General features: G+C 61.1%; 1 protein-coding gene across 1 annotated transcript; it reads right to left on the bottom strand.

Annotated features, from left to right (window-relative positions):
- Nucleotides 1-1,543: 1,543 nt before the first annotated feature.
- Nucleotides 1,544-8,193, bottom strand: SLC25A47 (solute carrier family 25 member 47). Its single transcript, XM_019983959.2, has 6 exons — nt 7,283-8,193; nt 5,013-5,056; nt 4,661-4,732; nt 3,836-4,018; nt 2,716-3,046; nt 1,544-2,401 (listed from the first exon to the last, which is right to left on the bottom strand). The coding sequence occupies exons 1-6, from the start codon at nt 7,308-7,310 to the stop codon at nt 2,121-2,123; spliced, it is 939 nt and encodes a 312-aa protein (XP_019839518.2). The 5' UTR covers nt 7,311-8,193; the 3' UTR covers nt 1,544-2,120.
- Between the last annotated feature and the right edge of the window lie 9,954 nt (nt 8,194-18,147).

Here is an 18,147-nt window from a genome sequence, read left to right as displayed (position 1 = left end):
ACCAGCTGTATGCCACACACACACCCCACACCCCGAGCACCAGCTGTATACTACACACACACACCCTGAGCACCAGCTGTATGCCACACACACACACCACACCCCGAGCACCAGCTGTATACTACACACACACACCCTGAGCACCAGCTGTATGCCACACACACACACCACACCCCGAGCACCAGCTGTATACTACACACACACACCCTGAGCACCAGCTGTATGCCACACACACACCCACACACCCCGAGCACTGGTTGTATGACACTGGTATCACACACACACCCTCAAGCACCAGCTGCATGACACCAGTATCTCACACACACACACACACACACACACACACACACACACACACCCGAGCACTGGCTGTATGACACTGGTATCACACACACACACGAGCACCAGCTGTATGACACCAGTATCTCACATATACACACACCTGAGCACTGGCTATATGACACCGGTATCTCACACACACACACACACACACACACACACACACACACACACAAGCACAAGCACCGGCTGTATGACACCGGTATCTCACACACACACACACACACACACACACGCACACAAGCACAAGCACCGGCTGTATGACACCGGTATCACACACAAACCCTCGAGCACCGGCTGTGTGCCAGGCTCTGACCTGAGTATAACCCATACCGAGCCTGCTGCCCATAGGCAGCTTGCAGTCTCGGGTGGGGTGGGGGTGGGGGCAGGAGATGGATAAGTGACCAGACGGTGAGCGGGGGGCCTAGGGGGGCAAAGCAGGAGAGACCTTCCCGCAGCCGAGGGCAGGCAGGGAGAGCTTCCTGGAAGAAGTGCCATCTGGGACCTGTGGTCGTCCAGGCAGGGGCGGGGAGAGGTGCTCCCATAGAGAGCACAGGGGTAAGCAAATGCCTGGGTTTTGGGACAGGAGAGGCCAGAGGAGGGTCCACCCATGTTTTCTGGGAACAGGAAAGAGTTTTCCGTTCAGCCAGAACCCTGAATGTCCTTCAGTCCAAAGTCACAGTCAAGGCTGGTGTCCGAATGAGTGAGTGTCCAGGCAGGGGTCGCCTGGCTTTATCAGAGGGCTGCTTCAGTGGGCACCTAGCTGTTCATGCTGGACCATCCCTGGAAGCCACGTGGTGCCTGAGAGAGGGCTGGGATCTCAGAAGTGCGGGTGTGAGGTCCCCCGTCCTCCATGCTGTGTGGCCCTGGGCAGGCCTGGCTCCCCCTCTGAGCCGTCATGATGACCTGCCTGAGGACCCAGCAGTGCTGATACATGGACCGCCCCTCCTCCGGGCCCTGTCTTGACTCAGAAAGCGGGTGGGTTTGGGACGGGGTAGAGGGGTGAGGAGAACTGGCTTCATGCTGCGGCAGGCTCCTCGCACAGACCAGGGGAGTCAGGGGGAGCTGGGCTGGGCCTCCATGCACCGTCCGCCTGGTGGGCACCTCGGCCACTCAGTTGGCAAGGGCCTTGGCCTCTGAGGACCAGCTGACAATGGGGAAAACCAGTCACCAGCCCCACAGACCACAGAGCAACATGCCTGAGCAGCCTGAGAAAAACATTTTATTAGCAACAGCTCCCCTCTGAGTCCTGCTTCTGCAGCAGAACAAGGGGGACCAGACCTCACACAGCTCCCGGGGCTGCCTGGTGCAGGGACCAAGCAGGCAGGCGCCCGACAGCTGTGCCCGGGTCCCAGGCCTGAAGGGCGGCCTGCACAGCAGGGAGAGCTGACTGAGTAGGGGTGGGGTGCAGGAACGGTGTCAGGCGGACTCAGGGGCGCCCTGAGGACACAAAGCGTGGGGGAAAGGCTGAAAGGGAAGCCGGGGATGGCCCCACCAACCAAATGCACAGACAGCCCCAGGCCAACACATCCTCATCCCTGGGGGCCCACCTGCCCCTCCCTGGCTTTGACCCTCAGGTCAACTTGGCCGTGGCCGGGCGGGCCCCCGGACCTCCCCTCGTGGTCCATCGCCGGGCGGGGAGGCCCTGGCCATGCTGGGGGGTAGTAGCCCCCTGGGTCCAGAGCCTCGCACTCCCCTCCGCCGCCTCTAGCTCCTGCAGGCCCCTCTGGGAGCTCTTGGCAGGTTGGCGCCCCACCCCCGGAGTGGGTGGTGGGCAGCAGCTATGTGAGCAGGCCCCGCGTGAGCCTCAGCACGGCCTCGTAAGCCACGAACACCACCATGTTGACAGGGAAGGCACGGCAGCAGTTGAGCAGCAGCCCCTTGAAGAGCACGCGCAGCCCCTCTTCCCGAACGCTGGTCAGCACGCAGTGCAGGAGGCCACGGTAGCGCTGGCGGCCCCGGCCGTCCGCCTGCAGGCGCGCCTTGATCACGTCCATGGGGGTGGCCACGGCCCAGGCCAGCGCCCCGGCACAGCCACCGGCCACCAGCACGCCCGAGACATCTGCGGGGAGAGCGCACGGGCGCCTCGGTTAGAAGCTGCGCCGGGGAGACTGGGCAGGGTAGGGCAGGCACCCGAGGCAGGGCCTCCTGGCCGTGAGGGTGCCCTGGGCTCTTGCCACCCATGTGACCTGTCCACCGCCACCCGGAGCAGGCCTGTTCTGACTCGTGTTGGGGGCCACGAGCATCCCACCTGGGGGCCCCGGGGCCAGCGTGGCCTCGATCCGTCTCCTCTCCAGGCTGCAATGCCGGCTGGGCTGACCACCCCCCTACATACCCTAACCTGCACCATCCCAGGCCCCAGGCCCCCCGGCTCACCTGGCCGGCTTTGGCCAGCAGGAGTCAGCCACTCACAGAGGGTGGCGTACGAGAGGAAGTAGGTGGCGAAGGAGTGCCCGTCCCGGAAGAGCAGGGCCGAGCTGCCCTTGTAGAGGCCGCGCAGCCCCTCCTCCCGGGCCACCGTGGCCAGGCAGTGCAGCGGCCCGCGGTACCTGGGCCCGGGCAGCGGACCCGCGGCGGGCACGGGGCAGGGGGGAGGCGCGGCCAAGGGCACCAAGGGCCCCGAGGCCGAGGGCCGCCGCCGCTGCTGCGCCTGCGTCTGTGTCTGCAGGCGGACCTTGGCCACCTCGGTGGGTGAGGTCAGGAACACCTGGGGGAGGGGGGCACGGTGAGGAGGCAGCGCCGCCTGGGAGCCCTGCCCCAGGGCTCCCTTAGCCTCCGCGGCCCACAGTGCTCTCCAAAGGAGCGTGAGTCCTGGGAAGCCCCGCGCTGGCCCATGGGCCACGGTGGGGCGGGCTCGGGCTCGAAGCCAGCTCTGCCCACCCGGCCGGAGCCAGCCCTTCCTTCAGCTGCACATCCCCTGCTGGCAGAGCACCCGCCACACAGTAGGTGTCGGGTCAGTGTGACTCCAGTTCATGACAGTACTCAGTCACACCATTCATCTGCTCACGACTGCCGCTGCTCAAGCGCTCAGTCGTGTCCCACTCTGTGAGACCCCACAGACTGTAGCCCGCCAGGCTCCTCTGTCCATGGGATTCTCTAGGCAAGAATACTGGAGTGGGTTGCCATTTCCTCCTCCAGGGGATCTTCCTGACCCAGGGATCGACATATTGATGTGTTATTTAACTAATGTTAAGAGTAATGCAACCCTTAATGTGAACACTGACAATACTAACATATATTATAACACAGGATCGTTTTACTCATACTATGGGCTGCCATCTCGTAGGTGCTCCCACCGGTTAGCCCCCCGGGCTGGGGGCTTCACACGTGTGACCTTAGCACACCTCTTACAGATGAAGAGACGGAAGCTCAGACAGGCCCCCTAGCCTGCCCTCGGTTACCGAGTCAGCTGCATCCTCAGCCACAGTACCCCCGCCTCCATCCACCTGTCCCCCAACTTGTGTGCCCCGGACTGCCTCACCCCTCCCCTACTCACGCGGACGAGGCCAGAGGCAAACCCCGAGAGCGTGATGTCGGTCTTGGCGGGCTTGGCGTCAGCGCTGCCGTAGCGGACCCGGCAGATGTGCGCGAGGCAGTGGCGGTAGGTGCCAAAGGACACGGACGAGACCAGGGACACGGTGCACACGGGCAGCGAGAGGCCCCTGTAGAAGCCCCGCACCTGGCGGCAGGGGCAGAGGCCCCGGGGCCCGAGTCAGGCCGGAGGCCCAGCCAGCGGTGGGGCAGGAGGGCCGGCTGCCCGTGGGGCCCCTGGACCAAGGAGCTGGCTCTCACCTCACCCCCCCGCTGCGGGACCTCAGCAAGGCGGCCTCAGCTTCCTCAGCTGTACAATGGGGCTTGTAACACCCCGGAGGCCAGGCCCGCCTGGGGGCTGCTGCGACCACAGTGGTGCTGAATTAGCAGCGTGGCCACTGCTCTTTCTCTTTCGCTCCCCTCTGGCCAGCACCGACTCCCAAGTTCACTTCGGCAAGTGTCCCTGAGACCCCTCCTCCAGATGGGGCTCTGAGCTGGACCCCTGATGACTCCACCCAACATTCTTTGGAGGGGTGCCCCGCCTGGTGGGTCCTCCTTTGAGCTTTGAAGTCCCCAGATGCCCCTTCCAGACCCTCTCCTGGAGGCAGGACCTCACTCTGAGCGCCTCCTATGTGCCAGAACCCCAGCTCTCGTCTTCAGAGGAATCCAGGGGCCTGGTACAGCTATTCCCACTTGGAAGGCTCGGAGAGGAGCTCAGGATTGCCAGGCTGGCTGCTGAGTGGTGGCCCCAGAGTCCACCCCCTGCCCATGACCCTGGCCCCAGGCCTACCCGCTCTCGGTGATACGTGTCCCGGACGCAGTCCCAGATGCCCGTGTACTTGGCCTCTGTCTGGATCCTGACCTATGGGAGAAGCGGGCTTCAGGAAGGGGTGACTCCAGGCCTGGGGTGAGGTCGGCAGGCCCCGGGGAAGGGCAAGAGCCAATCCCTGATGGTCACAGCCATGCTGTGACCCCCTTCACGGTAAGCGACCTGAGTCTCAGCAGGGAGAAGGGGGCTCTGATGGTCCTGAGTACACGAGGGGAGGTGATGGGGAGAGACAGGGTCTGCCCAGCAGGCTAGAAAATTCTTCTGGCCATAGATGGGGACCTAAGCCCAGGCAGGGGCCTGGCAATGACCGTACCTTCACCGTGTCCAGGGGGTAGCCCACAGCAACACCGCAGACACCTGTCAGAAAACCAGGGGAGCCGGTGAGGGGAGCAGGAGACTGAGCCGCCTCAGCGAGGGGAGGGCCCCGACCACGCTCCTGCAGAGAGACCCCACCAGGCTCTTCTTGTCCACACCACATCTCAATAGAGCAGGAGCGTGACCCCCATTTTACAGATGAGGAAACTGAGGCTCAGAAGGGTAACGTGATGTCAGCCAGGCTGCCAGTGGTCTCTCCTTCCGAGTCTTGGCCCCCTGGACCCTCCTTCTGAGAGGCAAGGGTGCTCCACGGCCTCCCCTCCAGCATCAAGTTCCAGAAGAACTGGTCCATTTGCTGGGCCCTGTCTCCTAGCCAGGCCGAGCTCACGCTCAAGCCTCAGTCTGTGAAGGGTCTGTCTGCAAGCAGGAAGCCACTGCGCCTCGCAGCTGCGGGGGGTGATGGAGGGGCTGTGGCCCAGGCAGAGGCTGGGGACGGAGAAAGCCCGGGGCACCAGGCCTCCAAGAGGGATTGCTGGAAGCACAAGTTTGCATGAAACAGAGTAGAACTCGAGACTTCAGGGACCAGGGCTCTCTGCCTCCTGCCAAGAGGACAGGTGCCAGCTTCCTTCACTTTCTCCTCTCCTAACACCAGGGTCTTAGCCAAGCCCCTGGCACTACCACACGGAAGACAGACAGTGGGCAGGTCCCTGGGGTTTCATCCGGGGGGAGGAGGGGCTCATGAAGACCACCTGAAAACAGGAAGGTGTGTGGGGGCTGAGCCCTATTTATTACGTATCCCAGGACTCAGTAAATATGCACGAATGAAATAATAGTGAACGAGCGAGTGAAGGAACAAAAGGGGGGAAGCCAAAAAATGGCTCACTGACTTGAGAATTACCTTCCTTGACCCTTACATATGGCTTCCCAGGTGGCTTGGCGGTACAGAACAGGCCTGCCATGCAGGAGACGTGGCAAGAACCATGGGTTCAGTCCTTGCGTTGAAAGGTCCCATGGGGAAGAAAAAATGGCAACCCATTCCAGTATTCTTGCCTGGGAAATCCCATGGACAGAGGAGCCTGGCGGGCTACAGTCCATGGGGTCGCAAAAGGTCGGACACGACTGAACGACTAAGCACACACGCAGGCACAACCCTTACGTTATACCACACCACGCTCCTGCTCGTCCATCAGAACCCTGCCACACCATCACCTCCTCTGTGGAGCCTTCCCTGACCCCCATACTCGGGGCTGCCCCCGAGCCAGAAAACCGTTGGTCACATGGCTGTCACAGGGCTCTGCTGCTATCCAGAGCTCAAGTTCTTCAAGGAAAAGGCCCAGGTCTGCCTCCCTGTGTCCCAGAGCCAGGCACAGAGAGCAGGAGCCCTTTCCACCCAGGCCTTCCCAGGGCCCTGGCGCGAAGATGTGGGACTCAGGAGCCCTTCCTGCTGTGAGATCCAGGGCAGGTCAAGCCCCGGCTCCTTAGGGGGCTGATGACCAGGAAAGCCTCAGGCCCGGCCCCCAGCGGGAACCTCAGACAGCCCACTGGTAAGGCCTGGGCCGGGTCATTCCCATCTCAGCACTGCCCACCCCTTCTGAAGAGAACACCCCACGCTATTCCTAGAAGTATTGATGAGCAGCCCCTGCCATTTCACAAGAGGACAGAGGTCGAGGGCGCCTCACCCAAAATAGCCTGTGTGAGCTGAGCTGGGAGGAGCAGATCCCCTTCCTGGATCCGGCTTTCACAACAGCCTTCTCTCCAGAGGTGAAAACAGCCCAGCCAGGTGGGGACGGGCCCACGGGTGCACACAGCCAGGGAGCCAAGGGGGTGCCAGGCTCATCCGGGACCCTCCCCCACCACACCTCTGCCCTCGCAGTTGGTCCCCACCGTCCAACCTCTCCTGGAGCCTCTCATCCCATCCTTCTCCATGCGCGTGGCTCCCAGCCTCCCCCTGGCCAGGCAGAGAGAGCACCCACCCTCTGCACCCTACCCCTGCCCGCCCCTCGGCCTCCAGGCCGAGCCCCCCAGGCCAGAGTAGAGTTGCCCCCACCCAGCTCCTCCTGGGCTCTGGGCCGCCTGCCCCGTCGTCTCCGGGGAAAACTCCTCTCTCCTCCCAGCACCTGTGCCCCCCCGCCAGGCACCAGCCACCTCCTGGAGGCCTCAAACCTCACTGCTGCCCTGGAACAGAGAGCCTCCTTCCAGCACCCCCACCCCACCCAGGTCCCCCGGGAGCAACGGCCCCCTCTGAGGCCCCACGGTGCCCACTCTTACCTCCGATGGCTCCAGCAACAAAATCCATGGAGAGCGCGGGTGGCGGGGGAAGGCGCAGGGGTCAGGCTGCCTGAGACGTCGGTCTGGTGCCACCACCAGGGTGGCTTCCGAAGCTGCCCGCGGGCTCCTCACAGACCTTAAATAACCGCGGTGGGGGCAGGGACAGGACGCGGAGCCTGCTGACCAGTGGCCCCAGGGGCAGAGGCCTTGCCGGGCCGAAGGCAGGTCAATGCCCACCTGGACTCCCTCCCACCTACCCCAAAGGACCCTTGTCCCAGTGCCCTCGGGATCCAGGTGTCGAGAAGTGTGTGAGAGGCCACGGGTGACGTCAGATTCAGAAAGTATGATCGCTACCACCACCTGCAGGCCCAGGTTTCAGACCACCCCCTGGGGAGGCTCTGACGCCCCCACTTCTCCAAACCCAAGCTCAGCCCTTATCCATCCCTGGGCCTCCCTGACTCCCCCGGAGTTGCTCCTGCCCGGGTAACCATCAACGTTCCCTCACTTATTCATTCAATAAACACTCTCTGAGTTGAGCCTGCGCTCAGGCAGCCCAGTCCCATCCCCAGGGAGCTCCAGCTAGCAGGGAGGGAGTGGGGATGACGGGCCACCAATGACACAGCCTCAGGGAGGCTGGCCAGGGCCCTCCTGTGAGCAACCCAGCCACAGACCAAGGTCTCCATGTCCTTCGTATCACCCTGGGCCCCACTCCGCTTGCTGCTTCCACATCCATCTCCGTGTGCCCAGGGCTCCAGCCAGATCCAACTCTGAGTCCCCAGCACCCAGCACGGACCCAGCTCTGAGCAGGGCTCGCTGAGGAAGGGGACCAGGGGCCAGGGCTCCCGACCTTGCCTCCAACCAAATCAGGGCGCTCCTAAAGGGGAAGCCACTCCAGTGAGAGGCTGGTCACTGGGAACCACTGTAAAGGATGGTGACCTCTCCCTGGCTGTGCCCTCGCTTTAGTTAACCAAGCCCTCCTTCGCCATCTCAGGGCGTCCTCGTCACAGCCCCAGGAGGAGGCAGAGCTGATGGTCCCATTTTACAGATGGAGCCACTGAGGCCCAGAAAAAGGACTCATCCAGGGCCATGCAGGCAGCAGGGCCGGATTTGATCACTGGATACTTACCCAACCAGACGCTCTCTGATGACGCGGGCCAGGCCCTGAGACCCATGGGCCCTGCCCTCATGACTCTCACCCCCCATATGACACCGGAACGCAGCCCTTCACGGACACTGAAGATTAAGGAGGCTGTGCACTTGCCCAGGGAACACGGTGCGTGTTTGGCCAACCTGGAAGCTGGCAGGACTGGGAGAGGTGTTGGCACAGCAGCACCCAGGCAGCCCCCTCTAGGCAACCCTGGGGCAGGGGTTGTGTGTGGACCGCAGGCTGACCCTGAGCAGGTCGCATTGACAGAGGGGGATCCCCACCTCCTGCCCAGGTGTTTGTGGGGCGGGTGGGGGACACAGGCTGGCAGTGGCCACTGCCACAACAGAGGACAAAGGGCAAGAGGCAGCCCGTCCAAGGCCGGTCCTGAGGCCAACCTTGACCTTTAGAGAGATGCAGGCCAGCATCCTGTTAGGAGCCAGGCTGCCGCCCTCAGATCCCAGCCCCGAGACCTCGGGCGAGCTCTCGACTCCTCCGTACCCCAGTCTCTGCCTCCACGAGAGGAGGACGGCACCCACGTTGTGTCGGGGACCACTCGGGGCACGCTCCGGGTGTGTCCCTGGGGGAGTGGCTGGCCAAGCGTGCAGGCTGCGTTAGTAGGAGCGCAGGTTCCCGAAGCAGGGAGTGGACAGGCCTGTTCTGAGCAGGCCACGTCCAGCTGGGACGCTACACTGCGGAGGCCAGTCCTCTGGATGGTGAGGGAACTTGAGGCATGCAGTCTAACTGAAGAAACAGGGAGAGGTCGAGTTCCATGTTTCCTGCAGTGTCGGCCCCGGGCACCCGAGCCAGAGCCCAGGAACCGCCCTGGGTACCTTTCCCCCTGCACCCTGCATCCTGTGAGGCACCCAGTCCTGAGGGCAACCCCTTGATGTTCACATTCAGATCCACTCCTCTATCCACCTCCACAGCCCCCAGCTTGGTCTCCCAACAGCCCACCCTGCCCATGCCCCCCACCATCTCACCCAACCATGCCCCCAACCACCCCCCAACCATCCCCCAACCACCCCCCAACCACCCCCCAACCATTGCCCTGCCCATCCCTCCCACCCACGCCACAAACATGTTGTGCCTACTGCATGCCACATCCTAGGCACCGGGGCCACTTCAGTGAACACAGCAGTAAACACAGGCAAAAGTCCCTTCCCTGTGGATCTTATGATCCAGGGGAGGAGACAGACAACCAACACAAAAAATAACCTAAATAATGAGTCTGCCAGAGAGCAGTCTGTGCCAATGAGAGTCGGAGCAGGAAGGGCTGGGATGGGGGTGTTAGGGCAGCCCTAGAGGTGGCATTTCAGATGAGCGTGCTTTCTCGGTCACTGTCGCCAAGTTTCACGCACCCTTTGCCTCCTGAACAAACATGCCCAAACTACCCTTCGCCGCAGCAGAAACAGAAAACCTGCCGCCTCACTGTAGAGGCTGCCCCGTGCAGGTCTGAACACGCCCCCAGCCAGCTCCAAGCTGCATCTGTCTCTGAGACCACCGTGCCCGGCCCGCGGTGGGCACCCTGGGAAGAGTGGATGAATAAATGCGTGAGAAAAATGAGTCAGTGAGTGTATTGGTGGATGGACGGACAATGGTCAGAAGGACTGACAGACGGAAGGACAGACAGATGGATCGAAACGTGGGTGGATGGGTGGGTAGATGCTGGATGATGGTTGGACAGACAGATGGATGAACCCGGGGCAAAGCCATCTGCTCGCACCTGACCCAGGACAGAGCAAGGAAGCCCCCTGGTGGCAGGTGGGGGTTTGGGCTCAGGAGGAGTTGTGGCTCACCCCCCACCCCCCCGCATGGTTTGGGGGAGACAACAGGAGGCCGTCTTAGCCTGGGTTTGGCTCCTGGCTCCACCCCTCCCAGCTGTGTGACCTTGGGCCAGTTGTGCGACCTTTCTGAGTTGCATGCTTGGCAGGAGTCAGAGCCCAGGGCACCCGCTGGGGCCACTCCAAAGGGTCACTGTTGGAGCAGCAAGGTCGGCTTTTGGCTTTCGGCTTCCTCCTCCAACAGCAGGGCCCACCCCGCGCGGCCCCAGGAGGCCCAAGCGAGGAATTCTGAGCCATCCTGTAAGGGGAGACAGACACGGCACAGACACCAGGGGCCCCCGGGACAAGGGGAAGTGGGGCGCAGGCCTCACCGGACATGGTGGCGGGGGAGCTGCAGGCCGAGGTGCCGGGGAGGAACCTGATATCCTAAAAGGCGTGCTTACGCTTTATAACAAGAGGGATAACTTCAAGTTCCTAACAAGACATCCAGACCAAAGAGACGCAGCCGGCCTCGAGGCGAAGGCCCCGCCTCCCGGCAGGACGCAGGCAGACACCTCTGTTTTCACTATTTTGTCACTTGCTGCCTTTCCTTCTCAACCCCTCTGGGACGCCGCGCACCCGGGGACTCACTTCTCCTGCGCGTCCACGGTGCCCGTGGGGTGGACCAGGAGGCTGAGCCAGGCTGCCTGGGCGTGGCCCTCACCCTGAGGGGCTCTCTGTGAGGTCCCCTGGGGCCTTAGTGTCCTTGTCTGTAAAACGGCAGCTCTGCTGCCGTCCACCCATAAGGCTCAGGGAGGACTAAAGGGTCAGCAGGCCCTAGGCTCCTGGAACCAAACTTGTAGCTCTGAGTATCACAGTTATGGGATTTCACAGGAGGCCCAGGGGTTAAGACTCCCTACGCAGGGGGAGGCACAGGTTCGATCCCTGTCTGGGAAACGAACATCCCACAAGCCGCATGGTGCAACCGAGATAAAAGAATAAATATCACTGTTACGATGTAATTTGTGGGTGATGTCAAGGACAGGCAAGTGGGATACGCCTGTAAAATACAGAAAGTGCTCCAGGAGTTATGCTTTGAGGTCTTTGTGTTTCAGTGGGTATGTTCTCAGAGGGGAGTTCACTGGGTCAAACCCCCCTGAATGATTCACATCTGTTTATTTCTTTTTGGCTGGCCTGGGTCTTTGCTGTTGAGCCCAGGCTTTCTCTAGTTGCGGCCTAGTCGGGGGGACTCTCCCTGTGGTGTCTTTCCATTGCGGTGGCTCCTCTTGTTGCGGGGCAGCAGCTCCAGGTGCACAGGCTCCTTAGGTGTGGCTCACCGGCTTACTGCCCTGCGGCACGAGGGATCTTCCTGGACCAGGAACCTAACTCGTGTCCACTGCATTGGCAGGCAGATTCTTAACCACCAGACCACCAGGGAAATCCACCTGAACTATTTTTACCTATCATGCACTTTGCCATTTTGGCAGGATTTGGAAGGGCAGGGATGGGGGCAGTGGGACTTCCAGGCAATGAGTCCAGAGTGGGACACTGGGCCAGCTCCAGAGATGGGCATTTCCAGAAAATGAGGCTCCTTGGCAAGACTTGGATGAGTTCAGGAGACTCCGGAGTCACCTGGCTCACTCTGTGACACTCTAAGCCTCCGTCTCTTCATCTGTAAAATGGGACAGGAGACAAATTTGTACGCTCAGGGGCTTGGCGCCTGCCACGCTCTGCCTGCATCCCACGACGCCCCACTGGGGGCTGCAGCCCACACAGCCACAGGCGGGAGCTGAGGCTGCACCCACCTCCGGGTGGGGGAGCATCTCTAGGGTGTAACTGGTTTGCAGGGTGGATGACCCCCCACCTCAGACCTCCCAGACACCCTGGCCTCCCTCTGACATCCTGAGGGGTTAGGGCCCTGGCTCCCAGGGTCTCAGGGTTGCAGAGCATACAACAGGGCGTCCCCAGCCTGTGCCTCCACTGGGGCAACGGGGCCAACAGGAAGGGCTGCCCTCAGCTCCCCCGCCCCCATCCCCCCCAGGAGCGGTGTCTTCATGTCTGAGCTCAGCACAGAGCTCCAGGCCCCTGGAGCCACCCCCGTGTTACAGACGAGGACACCGCGGCCAGAGAGCAACAGTGACAGTTAGGGGAAGGCCTGGAATTTGAGCCCAGCGCTGCCACGGGGGACACTGATTAACGTGACCCCGAGACTCAGTTTCCCCTATCTGCAAACAGGGACGACAGCCACCTGAAGCAGGGCTAACGCAGGTAAGGACTATGAAGGCTCCCCGGCACTGGTCATCAGACGGAGCAGAAGCGACCCTTGGAGTGCCAGCCAGCAGCCTCAGGCCTGAGCCAGCAGCCTCAGGCCTGGGCCAGCGGTCAGGTGCCTCCAGCCCTGCCCTGTCCCCACCCACTCCCTGGCCCGTCTCTTCCGTTCCCAGATGCCCAAGCAGTAACTTAAGCCCTTCTGGTCACTTCGTGCAGCCCCTCCTGTTTTCCAGGCCCCTGTGACCCCTTCAGCGATGCACAGGAGGCATCCCTGGGGCCCACTGGCTGGGAGGTTCTCTCCAGGACAAGGTAACCTCTGACACCACGAGATCCAAGGCCCCGGAGGGTGGAATTGAGGAATGAGGCTCTCGTCAAGGCAGGGCCTGAGGCCTATCGGATCTGCTGATCTGGGAAGGGAAGATATTGACCGCTGTCAATAATTCATTCCTTCATTCCAGCACACACCTTCTTGTGCAAAGCCCACGCAGGCATCCAACAATGATTCAGAGGCTTGCCCAGCCTCCCTGCAGCCCTGGCCTGCCTGGGGAGTACATGCCTTCTCTGGTACTGCCTGAGAAATTATCCCCATGAGGAGAAGCCTCTGACACCAAACATTCATGTCTCACAAGTTCTGCAGGTCGGGACTCGGGACCAGCGTAGACGTGTGGCTCTGGCTCAAGGTGTCTCATGCTGAGGCCATCTTAAGCCATCAGGGGGGCTGGAGGAATCCCCCGTCCAGAGTGACGCACTCACAGGGCTGTTGGCCAGAGGCCTCAGTTCCTGGTCTCATGAACCTCCCCATGGGACTGCCCGCATGTCTGCACAAGAGGCCCAACGTCCCCCACAGTCAGGGGTCCCAGAGACAGCATGGTGCAGCTATGGTGTTCCTGAAGGGGGAGACCCCAATCACAGGCAGAACTGGAGCGCCCGCCGGGGGGTGGGAGGCCGTTCCCAGCATGGCCAAGACCCGCAGGCGGGCAGCACCAGGTAAGGCTGAGAAGTAGATTGTCGGGACTGGGGGAGGCGCCTGGAACACCCTGGCTGGAGCATGTGGACACGGCTCATTGGTGCGGGCACGGCACGTCCAGCGGAAGCGGTGGCTGGGTGGGGCAGAGGCTGGGGAAGGATGGGAGGTTGGGACAAAGTATCATGGAGCCAGCTGGGAAGCAAAGGCAGGCACTTCTTTTTAATTTTTATTCTTTTTGCTACACCATGCAGCATGCGGAATCTTGGTTCCCTGACCAGGGATGGAACCCGGCACACTTTAACAGGAAGTGCCTGAGGGCAGACTCACCCGGGACCAACCCCCACACACACACACGCCCACCCCCAGCGCCAACAGACACTCAAAGGGGTGGCAGAGGCCTGCCTGTGACCCTCCCTTTGGACAGCAAAGCCCCGAAAGGGCTTCATCTGGGAGGTGAGCCTAACCTCCCCCCCCGACCCCCACCGGGAGCAAGGCACGGCAGCCAAGAGTCAGGCACCCAAGGGGGCCGAAGATGGGGCTGTGGTGGGGGCTCCAGGGAGCAGAGCCCAAAGGAACAGGACTGGAGATCATGGTGTGGGCAGAGGGGTCCATGCCCCCTGCTGGGCCACAGATGACTGCCCGAGGCTGGGTCGTCAGGAAGCCACAGGAGGAAGGAGGAACACAGAACTAGCGAAGGCCTGTCCCACCAGAAGGGTCCTGGAAGGGGAAGCTTGGGCTTGGGTTCCAAGAACCACAGCGGGCTCCTGAGTTCCAGGAGGCCCTTCTCTCAGCCCTTTCTCTGTCCCCTCCATTGCTCCCCAGGGCACCCGCCTGCCATCCCAACACACATTCCCTGCCCGGGGCAGCGCCCCGCCCACTCCTGCCCCGCTGCCAACTGCACCCACACGGCCTCACCCTGGCGCCCCAACCCCAGCCCTGAACAGGGGCACACTGCCCTCCTCTGGCCACTGCCCTGGGTGCCCGCTCATGCTGCCCGACAGCCCCGGACCATCTGCTGGTCCAGCCATCCCCCCACCATGACAGCGGGTGCCCCCAGAGGGCACTGCCCTAGGCCTGGCCGCCACCCCACCCTGCGCTGACCCAGGAGCATGACTCCACGAGGCCCGTGGGCAGCAAGCACACCCCATGTCCGCGCTTGGCCGAGCCCCTCTGCCCTGACCAGTCGAGCCAACCCCAGCTGGGGTCCACCTCTGTGGCTTTCTGGGTCTGGGGCACCCCCAGGCTGATCCCGTTAACTCTATTTTTACACCAGAAGCACTTGCCGCATCTATTTATATCACGCTCCTTCTTGAGTTTCTGGTCATATCTCCATCTGGCCAGAGCCTCCCTCGCTTCGGCCTCTCGGTCCACCCCCTCCACGGCCAAGTGGGTGCCAAGCGAGTGGAGGCCACACCCGCCCTGGGGACTCCGCCCCAGGGACCACGGTGACTGTATCCCACTGAACGAAGGTGCCAGAAACCCACACGGCGTGGTGGCCCCTTTGGGGCTGACGAAACTCAACTGAGACATGAACTCTGTAAAATCCACCCAATAGGAGAGCACTGAGCATCTCAGACTCGGGAGGGGCCACCAGGACAGGGACTGGCTGTCCCCAGGTGGTCTCAGGCCCTCTCCCCTTTGAGGCACAGAGCCGACTCACTCACCAGGGAGGCTGAGTTACTCCCAGAGTGGACCAGACCTGAGGCCGGAGGGACATCCAGATGGAAGACGTTTATCGGCAGGGAGAAAGACTCGTGGGGCGGAGCCAGCTCATCAGCACCCAGTGCTGGGTCCAGGTGGACCCCCTGGCACAAAGCCACCCCCACCCCACCCCACCGTGTTCCCTGCAGGGTCTTCCACGCAGCCAGGAGGGGTGCAAGTGGAGACTGGAAAGCAAAACTGAGCCAGAGATCCCTGAACCTGTCCTGGGAGAAGGTCTCCATCCCTGAAGAGGCCGGTTTCAACACAGGTTTTACCCCCACCTGCTCCCTGAGGCCGAGGTGGGGCCTTGAAATCTGCACTTTTAGCTTGTCCTGGGAGACTCCAATTCCAGAGGTCTGGGGGGACCCGTGGCCACAGGGCAGGACAGTCCAGAGCCCAGGTCCCCTCACCCAAGGGTGCCTGCTCACCCCCTGCTGTGTGCCAGGCCAAGTTTAGTGTTACTTAAAGATGATAAGGTCCCCGCCCTGGTGGAGCAAACATTCGAGAGGAAGAGAGATGTTAAACATTTAGAGGAACATGCAAAGTCATTCTAGGAGCTGGGGCAGAACAGGGCATGGGGTGGGGTGGGGGGCTCCGCAGCCAAGCCCCTTTTGAGGAGCTGAGAGTTGAGCAGGGGCTTGAGCCCTGGAAAGGACTATACCAGGCTGGGAGGAGGAGCGCACCCCGCCCCCACCCCGGCTTGGGGACACAGCCAATTCAAAGGCCCTGGGGCAGAATGAGCTTGCAGTTGTAAGGGTTCGGCCAGGTACCTCGGGCTCTGAGCCTGGGTTTTATTCCAAGTGGGGGGTGTGGGAGGCAGTTAACAGCCCCACCCTCCCCACCGTCTGTGCCCAGGAGCTTTGGAACCTGTTCCAGTGGCTCCCATCCTAAAACTACACCTGCCCTGGCTCCCAGGCCCACCCTGCACACCCTCCAGCTGAGCCCAACTCCCCACAAGGTCTACAGACCACCCCCTACCCCACAGGCCCTGAGACATCTCAAGCTCCAGCCTTGCTCCCCACCCAACCCCGGGGGCCAAATAGCCTCCCACCACTGAATTCAACAGATTCCAGGGTGAGAGACTGCTGTTATTAATTTTCCCACACCCAATCTGTCTTGTGTCAGGAATTACAAACGCCCTGCAAAACAAAATCTCTGTCACACACTCCCAGTGACCCGGCCTGTCCCCTGCTGCCCCGTGGCATGTTTCCCCTCCCTGCTGCTCCCTACTGCTCTGGCCTTGGGCCCCTCCCACTTCTCAAAGGCTGGGGTCTGAGTCCCCCTGCAAGGCAGCCTCCCCAGGAAGGGTGGGAGGGACCCAGGGCCCTGTGGAACCTGAGAAGTTTGAAAAAGCAGACTGTTGTAATCTCAGGAAATGAAGCAGAACAGATATGGACCCCAGCAGCTGATGTAATGACGCAGGCCCATTGCCTACAAGCTCATTTCCTTGGCTAAGGCATCTTCACTTCTTTCGGGTCTCCCTGCCAGCTGCGTGGGAGGCCCTGGAGGCCAGGGAGGTGGGTCTTCTCTGTGCCCACTCCAGGTGCAGAGCACCACCCAAGTGAATGATTCTCAGGCAGCAGGAATCACTTTTTTTTTAATGCATGATTCTTTTCTTTTAAAAAAAATGTTACTTGGTGGCGTCAGGTCCTAGTTGCGACTCTCGGGATCTTTCTTTGAGGCACATGGGCTAATTGCAGCGTGCCAACTTGCTTGCCCTGCAGCATGTGGGATCTTAGTTCCCCCATCAGGGATCGAACCTGTGTCCCCTGGGTCTCAAGGTGGATCCCTAACCACTGGAACCAAGAAGTCTTTGAACGATTCTTTAGGGAGGGGCGGCTTTCAGTGGTTTAGTAAGCCAGCAGTACACACACCCCAGCCCCTACCAGTGCCTGCCTTCGCCGCTTCCTCACTGCTTCCCCAAACGCTGTTTCCAGCAGATTCTGGGATGCACCAGCACCTGCCCTGGGGTGCTCCCGGTTGGAGGTCGACCCCCAGCACCCACCGTGGGCACACCTGCCCCAGAGCCCACCCTTCTACTGCTCACCACTTGCTGGACCTCTGTCCCCAAAGCCAACAAGCCTCAGCCTGAACACTGGCTCCCCCAGTCCAGCCCCTCTCCAAGTCCTCCCTGCAGGGTGCACAGCTCACCGCCTGCCTGAAGTGCAGGATCCAGGATCCATCCCACTGCTACCTCTGCGGATCCCCCGCCTGGATGCCTGCAGGGTCTGCCCAAATGCAGCTTTCCCCAAGGAGCTTTCTAAATACTGAGTGCTCATTGTGTACCAGGCTGCTGGGCTGGCCCAAGGACAGGAGTCAGGGCTCATGCAAGCTGCCCCAAGCACAACATTAACTTAAGGCACTTGTGTTCTCTTTGTCTCCTTATTAATCGGTCCATAAGAATTTTCTGACTTACTGCCCTGTTAAGGTTCTTGACTCTCCTTCTCAAACCTCCAAAAACAGATACGGAGGCTGCAGGCATCTGTGCTTTCCCCCTTGAGGCCTCAGCAACCCAGGGACCCCTGTTCCTAGAGGTGAGTCACCTGGATGTAGGTTGTCCAGTTTAATCACTGTGACTTCAAGGCCTCCGGCCAACTCCCACCTGGGTTTTCGGTCTGGGCTTCTCCTAGGGCCCACACCCTTTCCTGGCTCATGAGTCTTGTCAGAGGCTGGTGATATTCAAACCCAGGCCTCCAGACCCCTAGTTCAGGGCCCACCAGCCATCACAAGCACTGGACTAGGAGTCAGCAGACCTGGGTTTGGGTCTCAGATCAATGGATGTTCTCTTTAGATTCTAAGAATAAAAGGAAACCATGCGGAACCATTGGATTTAGAGTGGCCCCTGATCACCACAATAATTAATGCACCGGACAGGTATCCCCTAGTAGCAAGTATATATAATCTTTAAAACCCGTCTGTGAGGTATATATCCATGGTAACCTCGTTGTCGATTTCAGAAATAGTAACATGCAAATAAAAGAACTGTGTGATCTGCAACCCGGAAACACCGGACTGTGCG

The sequence above is a fragment of the Bos indicus genome, chromosome 21 (genome assembly GCF_029378745.1).
Source record: "Bos indicus isolate NIAB-ARS_2022 breed Sahiwal x Tharparkar chromosome 21, NIAB-ARS_B.indTharparkar_mat_pri_1.0, whole genome shotgun sequence".
NCBI lineage: Eukaryota > Metazoa > Chordata > Mammalia > Artiodactyla > Bovidae > Bos > Bos indicus.
Note: the sequence above shows the minus strand (reverse complement) of the source record. Positions and strands in the feature narration are given on the sequence as shown.

Bases quoted from the DNA above. Each gene is read 5' to 3' on its own strand.
- SLC25A47 (XM_019983959.2), bottom strand. From the start codon at position 7,310: ATGGATTTTGTTGCTGGAGCCATCGGAG. The intron at 4,733-5,012 runs GTACGGTCATTG...CTTCTCCCATAG, and splicing joins ACCCCCTGGACACGGTGAAG to GTCAGGATCCAGACAGAGGC. The intron at 4,019-4,660 runs GTAGGCCTGGGG...CCCTGCCGCCAG, and splicing joins ACACGTATCACCGAGAGCGG to GTGCGGGGCTTCTACAGGGG.